Below are 18,339 nucleotides of genomic sequence, written 5' to 3'. Positions count from 1 at the left end.
CCAGGACTGCGCACGCATGCTGTCTCGCTGTGAATGTTCATATACTATTGCCATGAGACAGCATGCATGCGCAGTCCTGGCAATAGCCCAGCATAGGAGTCAGCATTCCCTGCTAGGCAGTGAATGCTACATAACTAGTGACGTAGTCTACACTGACCTGCAGGAAGCAGAAAGCCGCGAATGTATGCTTAATAACAGGAAGAAGAGGATCCGGCCAGCTGGAGATGACCTGACCCGGGGACTGAAGGAGCCAGGAGAAGATGGGTGAGGAGAAGTTGTGGCGAGAAGACTGCCTGGCTTGGGCTGGGCTGCTAATTGCCCCGCGTGTTAATTAATTAACTGCAAGAAGCCATTCACTCCTCAGTGTCCAGCACTAAATAACAATGACCATGTTCTGGCTTGGTGAACCATGCGGGCTGGGGCTGACACAGTGACATCACCCGGATGGGTGCCCATCTGTCATCCTTGCTGTGAAATTTTATTCCCCCTGCCACTCCAACACTATCACTCCAGTTCATCCAATCAAGCTTTGACATGCCCTTATACCCCATGTGACCACTGCAGTCAATCACTGGGGTCTTGCACTGTATCCCGATAAAACCAGTAATTGGCTGCAGAGGTCTCTTCAGGTGTATACAGGCATGTCACCTCTGCCACCAAATAAACGAAGCCCAGCAGGGAAGACCAGAGCAGCAGCATTGGAGCCATGGTGGATTAAGTGGGGGATTTCACCTGCTTTTGTTATTTTATCCAAATTCTTGGCTTTAGGCACATTTTTCTTTCTTCATGCAGGCAACCCTTTTTAAAGACATTCAAAAAGTTACCTTTAATCAGAATTTGAACAAGTTATGTTGTCTGATATTCCGACCCCAGATATTTATGGTGTACCCATAGTCTACATCATAAATATCTGTTAGGTGGGGGTTCCAGTGGTCTATTCCGTAATTTCAAGTGACCAAAATAAGAAAAGAGAGGCAAAGGAGAAAGCAGGTTGAGCATATGCACTGCTCTCTGCAATGTGAGCAATAGTGCTTTTTTTCAAAACTCCTATAGACTTCAACTGATTGGGGCTGAACTGCAGTACCACACACAGCCTGTAAACAAGTGCGGCACTATTTCTTGTAAAAAGCAGAAATTTTTTAATGTCACATGACCCTTTAAAATTTTTTCCTACAACACTACATCCGCCTTGAGGCACATTTCGATATTAGTTACTAGCTGATATGTCACCACTGCTGCCTCCATCATGTTGGCTGTATAATATTATATGGTTCTACAGCACAGCTTGAAATCCCAAAAACTTATGCCATTTGAAATTTATTTTTGTCATGTAGCCCTGGTACTAACATCCATATATTTTTTAAAGAGGTTGCACAGCACTATTCAAGCGAATGGGGATGTGCTGCAGTACCAGACGCAGCCCATGGAGAAAGGTGGCTCTGTTCTTTAAAAAAAATAAAGCTAGAGTAACCCTTTTAACACTTAAACTGCAGTGATTTTTTTTTTACTACATTGCCTTTCAACCGCTAAAGGAGTCATAAGTGACTCGCATGGTGATTACATTGTTATTGGGAGAATTTATTGGACATAATTTGCGTACACAATAATTGCACAAAAATTTGCAACTATTTTTGTAGCTTTTGCTACCTTTTATGTGGGGCTACCAGGTTTATTATAATTTGAGACAACGATAGGCATAGACTATAGTTGTGTTCCTGGCACGTAGAACGCTGAAAGATGTGCCAAATTTTGTAAGTGGCGTACACGTCTTAATAAATTTGGCATATTTCACGCCAGCATTCTTTGAATTAAAACCAGTGTATGAATCGATGGTCCAGTGTGCAGAAACCCAAGGATTGATTAATAGTCTAGTAAATAAATATGACTATAAATTGTTCCAGCGATTTGCTCTTTGTAAAAAAAATAACATTTATTACCAACATACAGTAATTGTGAAAATCTGACCAGAACCAATATATATATCTATATATATCTACATTTAGATATATATATATATATATATCTACATATATATATATATATATATATATATATATATATATATATATATATATATATATATATATATATATGTATATATCCTGATATTTGTATAGCAGATAGCACAAGTCAGAGTCACTTGAGAAAAAGCATACGCTACTTGGTCTAAATATACAAGACTTTTGTTTCCAATTAGTTTCCAATTGGCATCAAACAATTATACGGTATTTGGAAAGCCTTTAGGGCAAAATTAAAAGGTAAATATTGATCTAATCTACAACCATTTCCTAGCGGCAGCTCTACTTCCAGAATAAAAAAGAAACAGAAACAGACGTCTCGCCGATTCACTATGGTAGGAAGAAATAAAAAAGGAAAGAGTCCCGATCCAGAGCCATCATTTTCCGCTATTCGTCAGAGAATTGGGTTTTAGGACTTGAATTACTTATTTATGTTTTTACAGAATTTTAAATATTGTTTTTTATTAGATATTTTTTTAAATTCTATTTTATGTAATTTCCCCGTATTGTGGTTACAATGCATAAGTTAAAAGATTGTTTTCAGAAAAGTTTTTGGCTTTTCAGACGTTTTAGTAGATGGAGCTGTTGCTTCCGCCAGTCGATGGAACGAAGAGGTAGAGCACTGGCCACTTTCGCTCTGATCAGCATTTTTTTTTTGCCTGTCCTGGATAAAGTAGGGCTACCACATGCGGTCTGTAGATGTTATATGGGGAGCAAAAAACAGCTGTGAACCCGAACTATTAAAGCATTTACATCAATTTTCTAATGTAAAAAAGCTGCGAATGTTAGCGCTTCATTTATGGCGCAAAAACATTGTGATATTTTAAGTTTTTAGTCACTTTCAAGTGAGCGTGGCCTCCTATGGCGCAACATGCCTACTGTAATTTACACCAGGGACTGCTTTAAATTATTACGTAAATCCAACCCAGCTCATAGATGGCGCGCTAATATGCAGAGAGCATGTAACATTTTTTTTTTGACCGAAATGCGCACGCAGAATACAGAAATGCGAATGAACCATTGATATCAATGATTTCTATTTTTTGCATATTGCGCACAAATATGCACACAAATACGCCGGCCTTAGAGTTATAACGTTTTTTCTTCTATTGAAGGAGCGTATTTTTTGAGGGACGAGCCGTAGCCTCTTCAGATGTTGCGGTCTCACTGACTGCAGTATCTAAAGAATTAAATTGCTATAATCAAACCTAGCTCAGATCCTGCTAGTTAGTGCAGAAGACCAGCTAACCTCTAACAGTTAAAGGGGTTGTCCCGCGCCGAAACGGGGTTTTTTTTTTTTAACCCCCCCCCCCCGTTCGACGCGAGACAACCCCGATGCAGGGGTTAAAAAAACAACCCGCACAGCGCTTACCTGAATCCCGGCGGTCCGGCGTCTTCATACTTACCTGCTGAAGATGGCCGCCGGGATCCTCTGTCTCCGTGGACCGCAGGGCTTCTGTGCGGTCCATTGCCGATTCCAGCCTCCTGATTGGCTGGAATCGGCACGTGACGGGGCGGAGCTACACGGAGCCGGCATTCTACACGAGCGGCCCCATAGAAGACTGCAGAAGACCCGGACTGCGCAAGCGCGGCTAATTTGGCCATCGGAGGGCGAAAATTAGTCGGCTCCATGGGAACGAGGACGCCAGCAACGGAGCAGGTAAGTATAAAACTTTTTATAACTTCTGTATGGCTCATAATTAATGCACAATGTACATTACAAAGTGCATTAATATGGCCATACAGAAGTGTATAACCCCACTTGCTGCCGCGGGACAACCCCTTTAAGCTCTGCTATATCCGGCAGAGGACACCCACTCTGGACTTGCAAAGCAGCATTGTAAAAAGGAGCATGTATGGGAAGAAAGCCTGTAAGCGGCCACCATAAAAAGACTTTATATGCGAACAGTAGTGGGTTAAGGCTCGTACCTCTTAATAAATTTTAGTGCATTGTACTCGAGCACACTTTTTATTAAGGCAAGCGTAGGAAATACCAGTCTTGATAATACAGGGTCTGTTAGTATAAAAGGGGCATGATCCTCAGCCAGGACCATCTCTCCATCCATTCCAATGATAAGTGTGGTCTTTTACACGTCACTAAATGTCATCAAATTTTTGATACAACGGTGACCCCTGTTGTGTAACATGGATCCTGAATATTGTGTTAATACATTGTCACAAGGTCATGTTGAAGGGGGGGGGGGGGGATACTTGCCTTGCCGGATGTCTTTAAAATTCTGAAAGGGGTTTTCCAAGATAAAATAATTTTTTCCCAAACAACTCCCCCAAGCCACAACATAATTAAAGGAGATGTCCCGCGCCGAAACGGTTTTTTTTTTTTTTAAACCCCCCCCCCGTTCGGCGCGAGACAACCCCGATGCAGGGGTTAAAAAAAACCACCCGCACAGCGCTTACCTGAATCCCGGCGGTCCGGTGACTTCAATACTTACCGCTGAAGATGGCCGCCGGGATCCTCTATCTTCGTGGACCGCAGCTCTTCTGTGCGGTCCACTGCCGATTCCAGCCTCCTGATTGGCTGGAATCGGCACGTGACGGGGCGGAGCTACACGGAGCTACACGGAGCCCCATAGAGAACAGCAGAAGACCCGGACTGCGCAAGCGCGGCTAATTTGGCCATCGGAGGCCAAAAATTAGTCGGCACCATGGAGACCAGGACGCTAGCAACGGAGCAGGTAAGTAAAAAACTTTTTATAACTTCTGTATGGCTCATAATTAATGCACAATGTATATTACAAAGTGCATTATTATGGCCATACAGAAGTGTATAACCCCACTTGCTGCCTCGGGACATCTCCTTTAAGGAGCTGATGTTCCCTCGCCCCACTCACCCCCCTTTGGTGGCTCCAGGTCTCTTCAAAGATGTAATTATTGCAGGTTGTGATGTCCATAAACAGGCTGGTGCAGCCAATGACAGAGCTCAATGATGTCTGCTAAGCTCTACCATTGGCCACAGCAGCATATTTATGGGATATCACAAAGCAGCACAGTAGAGACCCAGAGCTAACAGCAGGGGACTTGCAGGGAAAGTTGAGTATCAGCTGCTTTGTGATGATGTGCCACACAGGACCCATTGGTAAAAAAATGTTTTACTCAACTTTTTTATGTATATTTATGTAAATATTCAATGAGATTTCAAAATTCACCCATCTGCTGGGAAATCTATCCATCATATGGCTTGTAAATGACGTCACTGAAAATTTTTCACATCTGCGCTCCCCTTGAAATTCAGATAGACATGGTTGAGATAAGATCCCCTTACAAGATGTAAAGTCTGTCTTACTGGCTTCATTACTATGTCCTCATTAAAACCCAGAAGGAGGGGTGCTAGAGGGTTTAAATTTCGCCCTCCATAAACATGGGTCTAGCATAACTCACTATTTACTTAGGCTTTGCACAACTCCTAGCTGTGTAGTTTGCATGGCGCATGTTACATGCAATAGAAATACATGAATCCTCCGACTGAGTTATTACAACTAAATCGCATGAGTATAAATGAGCTAAGTTGTTATATTTAAAAGTGATTAATTCACTGATGGTTGCAGGAAAATAAAGGAAGCTCAGTGATGGCCGGGAAACTTGAAGGAGCTGTGAACAGGGAACAAGAGGGTGGCTTTTAATTCCATCTGAGACTGAACGGCAGCCAAGACCGGCTGGTAATATATTAGTCAGTACAGAAAAGGAGGGTGAGGAAACTAAGTGACATATTCCGTGTAGTCCTAATCATGATCTATTAATGGGAATCTTAGGATTTTCCAGTTAATTAAGAGAGTCTAGTGAATGTGTTGCTTCGTTACATCAAAAATTAAGACCGTGCTGCTCTGAAGCAGCTGTGATTGCTTTCGCGGGCCCGGCTTTGGCCATTCATTTTGCTTTTATCAAGTGGTAGAGCGTACATACTTATCGACCAGTGAAAACTAATTGCAGCCTTATTCACCCTTGGGTTGTTTGCCCAGTATTAAGATATCTAGAGCTAATGGCAGGTCTTTGGGTAAATTGAAGCTCGTGTTAATTTATTATGCATGTCTAAAGCTGGCTCTAAACATTAGACGTTGGTTGCTAACTGAACAACCATTGAAGGATCTGGTGAACGTTCATTACTCAGATGCAGCCATACACATTTTAGTCCATACTGGCCGCCAAGGTTGTTAAAACTGGCTATACATGTTCAATGACACTGGAGAGGAAACGATAGATGTTTCTGGGAACGTTCTTTTGATGAAAGATCGTTCATGCCCAGAAGATCGTTCTTTGAACAGAAGGTCTTTTCTCCGACTGACGGATGAAGATTTCAAATGTGACCAACTTCTTTCCAGGCGATGACAGTCTCTCATTGGTTGGCTAAAAGGATTGTTCATTGTTACATTTCATCTAATGAACAGTTGTTTTGTTTGAAATCATCAATTTTCGTCAACTTTAGTTTAATGTGTATGGGCGCCTTAAAGAACTATTTTGTCTTGGAAGTAGTCAGCCTATGCCATACTAGCTAGGTAATAAAAAGAACAGCTTGACCATGCTCTTAAATGTCTAAGACACTGCACCTGATTTGATTAACTAGTGCTGCCCACATGAGCAGACTTGGACTACCAATGCATACTAATGCACGGTATGAGTTTGGTAGTCAGCGAAGTGTGTGGCCATTATTTTTTTTTTTGTCCCAGCCTGGAGAGCTGCTTTAAGCACCCGACAATCATCATCATGATTATCACTTCTGTGCTTTCACAAAGGAACAATATCGCTCACTGAATGGAGGAGGAACACAATGGCGATCTCTTCCGGCCATCCGCCGACATTTATAGTAAACAGACCATTCATAAACGAACAACTACCTGTTTACATGGGCTGATTATATCGTCAAGTTATTATGCTTGAGGACTTAGTCATCGGCGCCCGTGTTCCTGCACTAAAAGACGGCCGCACTGCCGCTGCGGACGAATCTCCGGACCACCGGAAGAAAGAACATGTGACCGGCTCCATTGTCGGTCATGTGTTCTTTCTTCCAGCGCTGCAGAGAGACGTCCATCCTGAAGTGCGGCCGTCTTCTTCATGCAGTAACACGGGCGCCGATGCGCTCGTGTGACTAAGCCCTGAATGAATTGAACGATGAATGATGGCTCAATTGTTGGGCATATTTACACTGAATGATTACTGTTCAGTTTTGCGCTATCCAACGATTACATGTAATCTTCTCTACCCACTAAGAACACATGCACGCTCAGCCAAGTATGCAGGTTGATGGGGGGAGCTCAGGTTTGGTTAATAAATGAAAGTATCTTTCTTACCTCTCTACATTCAGAACATGTGCATGCTCAACTGAGCTGAATGTACAGGTATATGGTGGTGTATGGGGTGTAGGGTGAATTAGTAGTCAACTTAAAGATTCTACAGCTATTACATTTTATGGAAACCCATAGTCTTGTTAATCTGTCAACAGTTACCATATAATGCTGGCAATTATTACCAATTTTTGCCAAATGTCTCATATATATCTTGTATATATATACATACGCACCTTGATTGTCTATGTGAAATATTCAGTAAGTTACATCTTTGTATTTGTAGAGTTTATAACATGAACCAAAGTTAATAACTCTTGTTTTGTTTCATTCAGAATACAGGCAAGTGAAAGATGTTTCGATACTTGAAGAAGACTACAGATGTTGGCCATCTTACCACCACAATGGATGTCTACTTTCCGTGTTTGATATCAATGAAGCCATAGAAGTTTGTGAAAGCCATTCGCAGTGTAAAGCTTTTATATGGGCTAATCAGACAACCTGGACTGGTAATTCTATATTTATTTCTGTCTCTCTGTTGGACTTTGTAGATCTTGTTGCATTGATTTTGCTTGAATTTCTCAGTAGGGTTGTGTTAAAACTTCCTAGACAGAACTGAACAAGATACAATCCAATTGTAGAATATTGTAGGCATGAGTTAGTTTGAAAATCAAAAACATTGGACATAAAAAGTCGAGCAGCTGAACAAGAAAAGGTGAGAATTCCTCCATGTCACTGTAGAAGTCATTGACTTGGATGCAGACTATGGAGTTGATGCCCAGTTCAACAGTCATTGGATCAGACAGAAGTATCTTGGGAACAAAAACATACAACATTTTACTGAAAGATAGGTTGAAATGGATGTGAAGAAGGATTGATTGTGTAATAGAAACTACGCAGAAAGCCAGCTGATCTCAGCACCTGAGTACAAGAAAGTAATTATGTCTGGTTCTACATTGGATAAAAAGCCTGGTTTTATGAATGCCAATATGTAGTAACTATAGCAAACCTAAATATACTTTGCAAATACAGGTTACTTGGAGGCTAAATGACAAAAATAATGCCTCAGATTATAAAGCAAACTACATAGTAGGCCTTCTAGTGACTGAAGCTGCTTGCCTTCACAGTCTTAGGCCTTAGTCACACGGGCGTTTTTTCACGCGATTTGCGCATCGCATGACGGATGCGCATGCGCAAATCGCGTGACCGGCGCCGAAAAATCGGCCCAAAAATCGCCCGAAAATCTGCTCCTAGCCGCGTTTCATTAGAAACGGGCCGGAGCTGTCCAGCGCATTGCATTCAATGGAGACGGCAATACAGCGGCTCCATTGAATGCAAGCGCTGCGGGCGAGTGTGGGATGAATTGTCGGGAAGGGGTTAAATATATAACCCCCTTCCCAGCAATGCATCCTGAAAAGTGAAAAAATAAAAAAAATGTATGTACTTACCTGCTCCTGGCAGCCTGAGATCCCCGCGGCCGTCCTGCAGTGGGTGTGAAGGGGGTGTGACTCAGGCTTGCACCTGATTGGCTCAGCGCTGAGCCAATCAGAAGCAAGTCTCAGTCACACCCATTCATGAATTCATGAATGGGTGTGACTGAGATCAGCCTCTGATTGGCTCAGGCTGAGCCAATCAGGGGCAAGCCTGAGTCACACCCCCTTCACACCCACTGCAGGACGGCCGCGGGGATCTCAGGCTGCCGGGAGCAGGTGAGTACATCCTTTTTTTTTTTTTTTTTCACTTTTCAGGATGCATTGCAGGAAAGGGGTTATATATTTAACCCCTTCCCGACAATTAACCCCGCGCACGCCGGCAGCCCATTGCTTTCAATGGAGCGGCTGTATTGCCGCTCCATTGAATTCAATGGGCAAACATCGTTCTTCTCTGCCACAGCTGTTCCAGCTGTGGCAGAGAAGAATGATTTGTCTTCTATATGTTCTCATTGGGGTCGGCGCTGCTGCCGCCGGCCCCATTGAGCGCATATAGAGAAGAGAACAGGAATCGCAGATCGCAGATAGGTGCGATCTGCGATTTCTGTTCTCTAATTTATCGGACGAGCGCATAAAAAGCGCTCATGTGTCCGATACCATTGCAAAGCAATGGTTTTAAAAAATTGCCGGACGCATGCGCAAATCGCGGCAATAAACGCCCGTGTGACTGAGCCCTTAGAGCCCATTCACATGGGCGTATAGACGCATATATATTTATATTTGCATGAGCATAATACAAAGTGCTGAATCCCGATTGACTTGCGTTTTTCAGGCATGCATTTGTTTAAATTGGCCCTACATGTTTAATGACACTGAGTGAAGGAAATGTTCTTTTACAGACTTTTGGATGAAATTGTAAAATGTGGATGACTTCTATGCAGACAATGAGGGTGTATCCTCAATTGGCTAAAATGATCGTTTGTTGTAATCGTTTTTGGTTGAAATTGTCCATTTTCATTAATTTTAGTGTGTGTATGGGTACTAAGGGCCTGACCCCCCAGCTCATGTTTTGGGCCGTCTGGCCCCCACTTCTAAAACTGCAGCCACTAGTAGAGCACACAACATCTCCTTTACACATATACACACACTCACAGGACCTGAGGTGGCCTTATTATTTAGTGGGACCACAGTGGGGTCACTATTAATGATTGGGGCCACAGCAAGGGCACTATTACTTAGTGGGACTATACTGAGAGGAATAATACATAGCGGTAACCACAGTGGGTATAATATTTCTGTAGATGGACAATGAGAAGTGCATTATAGGTAGCATCAGTAGGATGGGGGGAGTGTGCAGAAGTAAGTCATGCCTGGAAGAAATCTTAGTTCTATGCACGCTGGAAGTTGTAGGTAACAGTTTACTTCTGATTGGTCACAGCCTCAGCCAACCAGAGGCAGCACTTTCAGGAGGCGGGGTTTTTTAAATCCCCAGCCAGAAGAAAATGCTTTAGAACAGTGCAGTTGAGCCAGGGAGAAAATGCGCTGGAGCTGGACAGCGCCAGAAAGGTGATATATTATTTATTTATATTTTTTCAAGCAGCTAGGGCATGTTTTCAGGGGAGGGCTTATATTTCAATCCCTTTCCCTTAAATCCCTGCAGGGGTTGTCTCCATCCAATTGCTTTCAATGGGGCGGCAACAGTGCCGCCAGATGTGGGAGGGGAAATCTTCATCCCCACAGGGAGTCCCCTTGTCACTGAACACTGTGACAGTGCTGTCAGAGTGTTCAGTGATGAGGAGACTCCCCACAGGGATGAAGGGATTCACCGCCACAGCTGTGGCAGAGGATTGCAGTCTTCTCCCTATGTTTTCAATGGGGCCGACGCTGTTGCCGCCGGCCCCATCGACAACAAGGTGAAACCCCTGGATGTGACATCATCAAGGGGTTTTACATCCAAGGAATCCCTTGCTGCAGCTGTCACAACTGCAGCAGGGGACAGCGATGGAACTGCACATTTATGCGTGAATTTTGCCATCATGTGACCGCACAAGTTCGAATTTAAAAACACATCTGCCGCTTCAGTCATGCAAATTTTAAACATGCATTTTGCGAATGCGTTTCTCGCACCTAGATGCGTGTACAAAAACGCTCATCTGACTGAACCCTTAATCCAGAAAGTCTTCCAATTCTAATGCGTTTAAACCTATTTTATTATATGATTTGTTCCTTCTAAAAGGAATTAATAAAGCTTTGAAAAAGCTTCCATAGACCATTGAATTTTCTAGATTTCTCAAGTGGCTTGTAGTGCCTGAAGAGTGAAGGGGATTATTTAAGGGGTTATCTAAGATTAGAAACAAGGGTCTACAGTTTCTTTTTAGAAACAGCACCACTCTTGTCTAAGCTCTGTTTGATATTATAGTACAGCCACATTCACTTTATTACACTCAAGACTGGCGCACATAAGATAATTACTGCCCTAGCAACAACAGCCCCAACCCTCCTGCTAAATCAATTTGTTCTGGTTGTGACATTGTAGTTATTGGTTCTAAGTGTTGGCGAATGGACTAGTACATTTCTGCAATTATTACATTATTGATTTTCTTAGCTGGCCAAAATGATAAAAAAAAATGTTTAGAATGGCTTAAAATAATAAAAAAGTAATACTAAACCTAACAAACCCCCACAACTCCCAACAGGATGCTTTACATAGTCTCTATGGACACAAACATGAAACATCTACAACCAATCACTGGCTTTTCTGATCCTTGTTGCCATGGACATGTGACCACTTCAGCCAATCAGTGGTTGTAACAGGTGAACACCATGTGGTCAGTGATTGGCTGCAGCAATCACATTTCCCTTTCACATCAGACTTCATGTTCAAAATGACAGGCTTCCTCTATAGCATTCTGCATATGTGCAATAAAAACTACAGGACCCCCACAAATCAGCGCAAGAAAGGGACGGTGGCATTCCTTCAGGGGTTCGGCAGAATTATACACTGTAGCCAAAATATGATTTGTTTATCCGTCTAAAAATATTGTACAACATTTTTACAATTTTTTTATTTTTTTTTCTCTTCTCCTTTTAGGGCGACAACTTATTTTCTTCAAAGCAGGCTCAAGAAATTTTACGGCTGATCAAAGCAAAATAACCTACCTGAAAATGACAGTTTGACCAAAGTGATTCTATTAAAGTCATTTGCCATGGATTGAATTGGGAAAATGCACTAATATTCATTCTAATTTCTAGAGTGCTATTCAAATTTACCTGAATTTACCAGGATGGATGTGCAATAATTCAGCAATTTAGAAAAAAAAATGTGATTTAAAAGACAAAAATGTGATACACTGTTAGAAATGAAGATGGTGGATATGGTGATTATCTTTAAACTGTATATAGTGCTGTTTCTGCGGTGAAGAAAAATGACATTTGGATTGATTCCTGCACACCAATGTCAGTAGGCTGCTGGCTTTACAATCTGTGTGACTGTCCAATGGTACACTGGCAATTTGTGTCCAGTGTATAATATTTCCTTTTTTTCTACAGGGATGAGTAATTATTTGTTATGTTTTAATTGTGTGTTAGTTTAATTGTAAATTATGAGATTTTAATTATAAAACATCTTAATTTAAGATGTCAATCCATGAGGATTCTACCAAAACAAAGCCATACCTTATATGTTTCAAGACTTCCAAAGAGGTATAAAACTATTACATGGGTCACATGGTTCAGAGACTCAAAAGATTTTATGCTAGGTTACTAGTGCTCATCAAATGCAACCTAGAGGAAAAACTCTTAGCTGTTGAGGATACCTAGCAAGTATACAATAAGACTCAAGAATTCAGGAAGGCTAGGTATAAAATTCCCACCAATCAGAATTTGATGGAATATGTAATAGCCAACACTAGTAATAAGCAAACTTTTGAAAAGTTGGGCCTGTTTGCCTGAATTAGTTCAAACTGAACCAGATGTTCACCCAAACCCCTAAAATTAGTGCATAACATTATCTAAAAGTCATAAAAACACCCTATAACACTGAGAGTGTTATACACGGCTTATATAGCTCTTAGACAGTGTTATATAGCAGTGTTCATAGCTAATGTTGAGCGAACCAAAACCAATAGATCCCTGTTTCAGGTAGAACTTTACTTAAAGGTTGGTTTGGGTTCACTCAACACCATCCAGCATGTTCAAAACTTTCAGAACTAAAAAATTGCACTAAAAAGCAATTTTCCATAGAAAACCAATTGGTTCTGTAGGCTCAGGCTCATTAACAAGCAGTTGGTCATACAAGGTAATACAAGTTGCTGCTACCTAATACAGGTTTCTCACTTGTCGTTCTCCTCCTAATAATTGTATCCTCTTCATTCCTCTTGTTTCTTTCTTCCTAATGCATGTCTTGCCCTGCTCTTGGCTGCTAAGTATGTCCATCTCTCTGTCTTCTTGCCGAAAGCATCTGGTTTTAACTGATTCGAGTAAAAAAAAATGTTTTTTGCCATTCATCCCTAAGCATAGTCTATAGTTAAGGATTTTGCAATTTTACCTTGAATTAAAGGGTTTTTCCAAGACTGATATATTAATGAACTATCCTCCGAATAGGTAATCAATATCAGATTGTGGGGTCTGCTGTGACCACTTCAGTGCATACCAGGTACAATACATTGTAGAGGGAGACTGAATTTACTTAAATTGGACTAAGCTTCTTTCAGGCCATCTGACTAATAAATGTGCTGTCATGCTTAAGAAGAAGCTTGAGCCCTGTGGCCTCTTCAAAATCTGATCAGTAAAGGAAGTGAATCCCCACCAATCTGATAGTCTTAGTCCCGGAAAACCTTTAATAAATTTAATGAATAATTTGAATATATCACACATTTTGGTATATTTGGGAAAAAAATACTGGCACAACACTCACAATCAGCAAAAACTTCATAGAACGTTATAGAGAATACTATAAATTGTGCATTTTTGTTTAGACATTTTCTACTTATAGCCATATGATTTCCTCACTCTCTTTCTCTTTCTTTCTCTAAGCCATATGGTCAAGCTTTGTTTTAAGAAAGTACCTCACTAAAAACATAAAAATGGACTTCTACAATGAAAGATGTACAAAGTTTGTGGTTTACTACTTAAAAATGCCAACAAAAACAAACAAAATTAGAGCCAAGACATCAATTTTATACATACCAAAGTAAACACCAATATTGTACCAAAAACATATATGCCTTTCCAGTTTTGAACCAAATATAAAAGACCCTCTGATAGGTGTAAGCTAAAGCGGTTGTCCCATCTAGACCATACCTTCTTAGAATCAACTGATCTCCATGGGTCTCTTTTATCAAACCTCTAGTGCTCAGCTGATATGGCTGGGTTAAGCTAAAGGCCCATTTAAACGCAAGGACAGTCTTTCAAACGATTGAAAGATTGACAGTTTTAGCAATCGTTTTGCCTAAAGTGTTAATGGACACTAATGTCCATTAATACTTTATCAGCTTCATTTGCATGTAAAAGGGCCTCTGGAGCTGTTTGCAGAGCACAATAAAATGTAATCTCCGACTGCCATGCAGAACACATCGAGCAGTCCCTGTTATTTCTCTACGGCTGAACGATGGACTTTAAGCTCACCTTAAAATCATTGTTCAGCTGAAGAGTGAACGATAGCAGAGTTTACATGCAACGATTATCTCTCATATTCCCTTGTTTGAACGAATTTTGAGTGCTAATTGTTGCATGTAAATGGGCCTTAAGTGTAAGAATGTTAAAGGGGACACGGTGCCATTAAATGAATGGGTAGCCATATAATTAATTGTTGTGTTAAATCTGTAATTAAAACTCAACAGAAAACCAACTGAATTGAGTTCAGTTTTCCAAAGTGTAAGCTGGGGTTTATGCAGTTGGGGGACCCTCCATCTATAATGTCCATATACTCTTATGCTGCATGAGACAAGGGGTTCTGCAAGTAAGACAGCCCCTTTAAGTGGAAAATAACATAAAATACTCATGACCAAATATAACACTTACCTCACAAAATATAAAAAAGAATGACTTTACATTTTCTTAGATTAGAACTTTGGCAGAACTAGTATACTAACAGTAGCTATGCACACACGTGCACTCATCTTATATTAAAAAATGTAAAAATGTTAAGTATCCAAGAATATAAAAGAATTTCAGAGTAGTTTAATTGTTTTAGACACAAACCCATTTTTGTACTGTACTTGTAACTTATTGATGTCTGATAAAATTAATATTCTGATTAGTCTGGATGTTTCCCCGTCCCCGTACACTTTATATGTACTATATGTGTCTAAAGCTTAAATGGCTCCAAAAAAAGCCAGACCAACGTTTTCTTCTATGCCAACCATATATGATGAATGGCCAGAAAACTAATGGTTGATCTTTCAAAAGAATTGATCTTTTCAAACTAAAGAGTATTGTTGTTTGTGCAACTGTGCCTGCCAAAAACACACAGGAGAGGAAACCATTTTATACCTAAAACTCATATTGACCAAAATAAGCACCCAATGCACTTGGCACCTTGTGCCCTAGTTGCGTTACTACCAGAGTTGAGCGAACATACTCTGCCAAGCTTGATGCTCGTTTGAGTAATAGCATACTCGATGGGGCTCGTTACTCGAATGAGCATCAAGCCATGTTCGACCCCGCCCCAGTTTTTGGCTCCTCCCCGCTGTGACGTGCCTGTTTTGGCCCCTCCCTGCCGCGACGCAATGCACGTCAATGGCAAATTTTTTTTGTCTGGCAGGGAGAGAGAGAGAGAATACACCAACCAAGGGAAAAAAATGCTCGGGACCTGGCATCCCACATACAAAAATGCTCGAGTCTCCCATTGTAGTCAATGGGGTTCGTTACTCGAGTAGAGCTCTCGAATTTTACGAAAAGCTCGACTCGAATAATGCGGACCCGAGCATTTGGGTGCTCGCTCATCTCTAGTTAATAAATTTCCATGCAGTTTGGTTTTCGTTTTTGACAGTGCTACTGCTTGCCCAGTGGGTTCGAAACCTCCTCTACTCTGAGAAAAGAGTAGTTTGCGTAATTGCAACTTATTGCCGAATCAGCTGGTGTAAGGCATCATGCACCTTCACATATTAGAGCTCCAAAGTACAGCGTCCCAAGTTAGAAGTATGTACCCTGTTATACCTCTATATGCCTCTGATTTTATACCTTCTTCCACAGGACACAGTATTATGGACCTATTTAAGTATTATGAATTGACAGCTGTAGGCCAAATGCTACTTCACCAAACAAAATGGCTTCCCTACTGCATGTGACATATGTGCCAGTTCTAATCAATAACTTATTTCAATGCTACCTAATGATATGATGCCTCGTCCACAGTCAAATCTAATTTGTAACCAAAAACCTTCACATTTTGTAAATTATTTGATTAAGAGTTTATATTGTTGTATGATCCTGTTTTTGTCATAATTGGTAACCTATGGTATTTTATTTACTTTCTAAGAATTTTGGTGATTCAGATTTTTTTTTTACAACTTTTAGGTGTCCTTGTGGCTACTACTTGCTACAATTAGATTTAAGGCCCTTTTACATGAACGATTCTCGTTCAAAAAATCGTTCAAACAAGCGAAAATGAACGATAATTGTTCAGTGTAAAGGCAGCCAACGATCGAATGACAGACTATAAATTGTTCACTTTTTGTTAGTCGTTTATTTTATGCAGGCATAAAAAAAAATCATCATTGGCTCATTCCCTAATCGTTCAGTTTAACCCTTTACAATCCATTTATTTTTTCTCATTCATTCTCCCCAGCTCCAAATAAATTGGAGCTGGGGAGAATGGATGAGAAAAAATAAGTTTTCCCTTCACCCTCCTGATCTGACAGTTCAGGAGGGTGCAAGTGGTCACTACACCATGGGGGGGAATGTGGAAGTATTACTTCCGCATTCTCCCTTCAGGCTCCCGGCTCAGTGTTCATGTGACTGCTGAGGGTGAGGTGACACCGGCCGTCACATGATCGCCGGCCGGAATCTTCATGCATTACATAGCGATAATTAAGCGCTATGTAATGTGTAAAGGAAAAGGCAGAAAGGGTTTTTAACCCTTTCTGCCTTCTCCTCAGGGGTCCTCGATCAGGACCAGTGCAGGAGTGCATCTGCACCCCATGTGTCTGATGATCAGGTGCAGATGCACTCCTGCACGGCAGTGTCGGGCCTGTCCCAACATCGGAGCTGTGGAGGAAAATGATGATATCGGGGCAGGCCCGACATTGGATTGGAAAGGGTTAAATACCGATTGTTCAATCGTTCAGTCATTCACATTCACTTATAAAGTGAATGTGAATAACTGAACAATTTCTCATTTGAACGAGTCAACCATGTATCTGCCTGTATAAACGAGTCAAATGATAAATCGGTGTAAACAGATCCTTTAGACTGGGCTCACACGAACGTATTAGTACAGCGTATTCTGCATGCGAGTCTTGCGCACGTAATACACTGTACCAATCTGCCATAGGCGGCCATGTTGACGTGCCCACGACTTGCACAAAATATGCTCACAAGCCTACACGCCAAAATAGTACATGGCTATAGGTGGCACACAGCCAGAACGCAATGTCACTGAATACCAATGCCTGCCACGTGTGTATATTTCGCAGCCTGCATATTACGACAATACACTCATGCGAGCCCGGCCTTAGTCAGTGACTAGATATTCTCCGCAAAGCATAATTGGAAACATTTATAAAAGAAAAGTGATGAAATTGCCCATAACAATTGATAAGACGGCTGTTTTACATTCTCCTAGATTTTTTTTAGAAAACGCTGCAAGCTACTTGGTTGCTTTGAGTGGTACCACTGTTATGTTTGGTGCTGAAGGTCATTATATTTAATTGGTACTTCTGGTATCTAATATATTTGCTTTCAATGAAAGCTGCCACTGACATTTATTATACTGTTTTGTAATTTGTACAGACAGATTGTTTTTGTACTTCTGCTTTAGAAATTTTTATTTTTCTAAAAAAATAAAGTTTTGTAAAAATTGTCGTCTCCTATTTTTTCTTTTATAGTATTTTTGTACATTTTTCTTCTAAATAGCACAATATTTACATGTTATAAATTATAAAATGTGTTAAAAATCTTAACGATGCCACTCTTTTCGGCCTTAACTCCTTGGCATCATAGCCAGTTTTCTTTTCTTTCTTCTATTTTCATCCCTGTCTTCCAAGAGTCATAGCTTATAATTTGATCGTCGATATATCCGTATGAGGGCTTGTTGTTTTGTGGGTCGAGTAGTACTTTTTCAGTGGAACCATTTTATGTACCATATAATATATAGAGAAGCGTAAAAAAAAAAAAAGGGGGTAGAATAGACCCCCCCTTTACCACCCTCCACAATTATGCCATAGTTTTTGGGGGTTGTTTTATGGTGTTCCCTGCAGGTCACTACAATTACGATATCATATTTTTAAAGATTTTTTAATGTTTTGAAGCTTTTACAAAAAAATATTTTAAAAAATCCCATTGGGTTGTCACGTTCTGAGACCCATAACTCTTTTCATTTTTCCGTTGATGGAGCTGTGTTTTTTTTGCAGGGCAAACTGTTATTTTTGATTGGGA

General features: G+C 40.9%; 1 protein-coding gene across 1 annotated transcript in view; it reads left to right on the top strand.

Moving 5' to 3' along the window:
• Nucleotides 1-17,711, top strand: part of PKDCC (protein kinase domain containing, cytoplasmic) — a 73,051-nt gene extending 55,340 nt beyond the window's left edge. Inside the window, exons 6-7 of the mRNA XM_066595578.1 lie at nt 7,648-7,821; nt 11,834-17,711. Coding sequence (XP_066451675.1) covers nt 7,648-7,821; nt 11,834-11,919 — 260 coding nt within the window. The 3' untranslated portion in view covers nt 11,920-17,711. The remainder of the gene's footprint in view (nt 1-7,647; nt 7,822-11,833) is intronic.
• The last annotated feature ends 628 nt before the right edge of the window (nt 17,712-18,339 follow it).

Source organism: Eleutherodactylus coqui, chromosome 3 (genome assembly GCF_035609145.1).
Source record: "Eleutherodactylus coqui strain aEleCoq1 chromosome 3, aEleCoq1.hap1, whole genome shotgun sequence".
Taxonomy (NCBI): domain Eukaryota; kingdom Metazoa; phylum Chordata; class Amphibia; order Anura; family Eleutherodactylidae; genus Eleutherodactylus; species Eleutherodactylus coqui.
The sequence above is the reverse complement of the archived record's forward strand: the minus strand, read 5'-3'. Positions and strand labels throughout refer to the sequence as shown.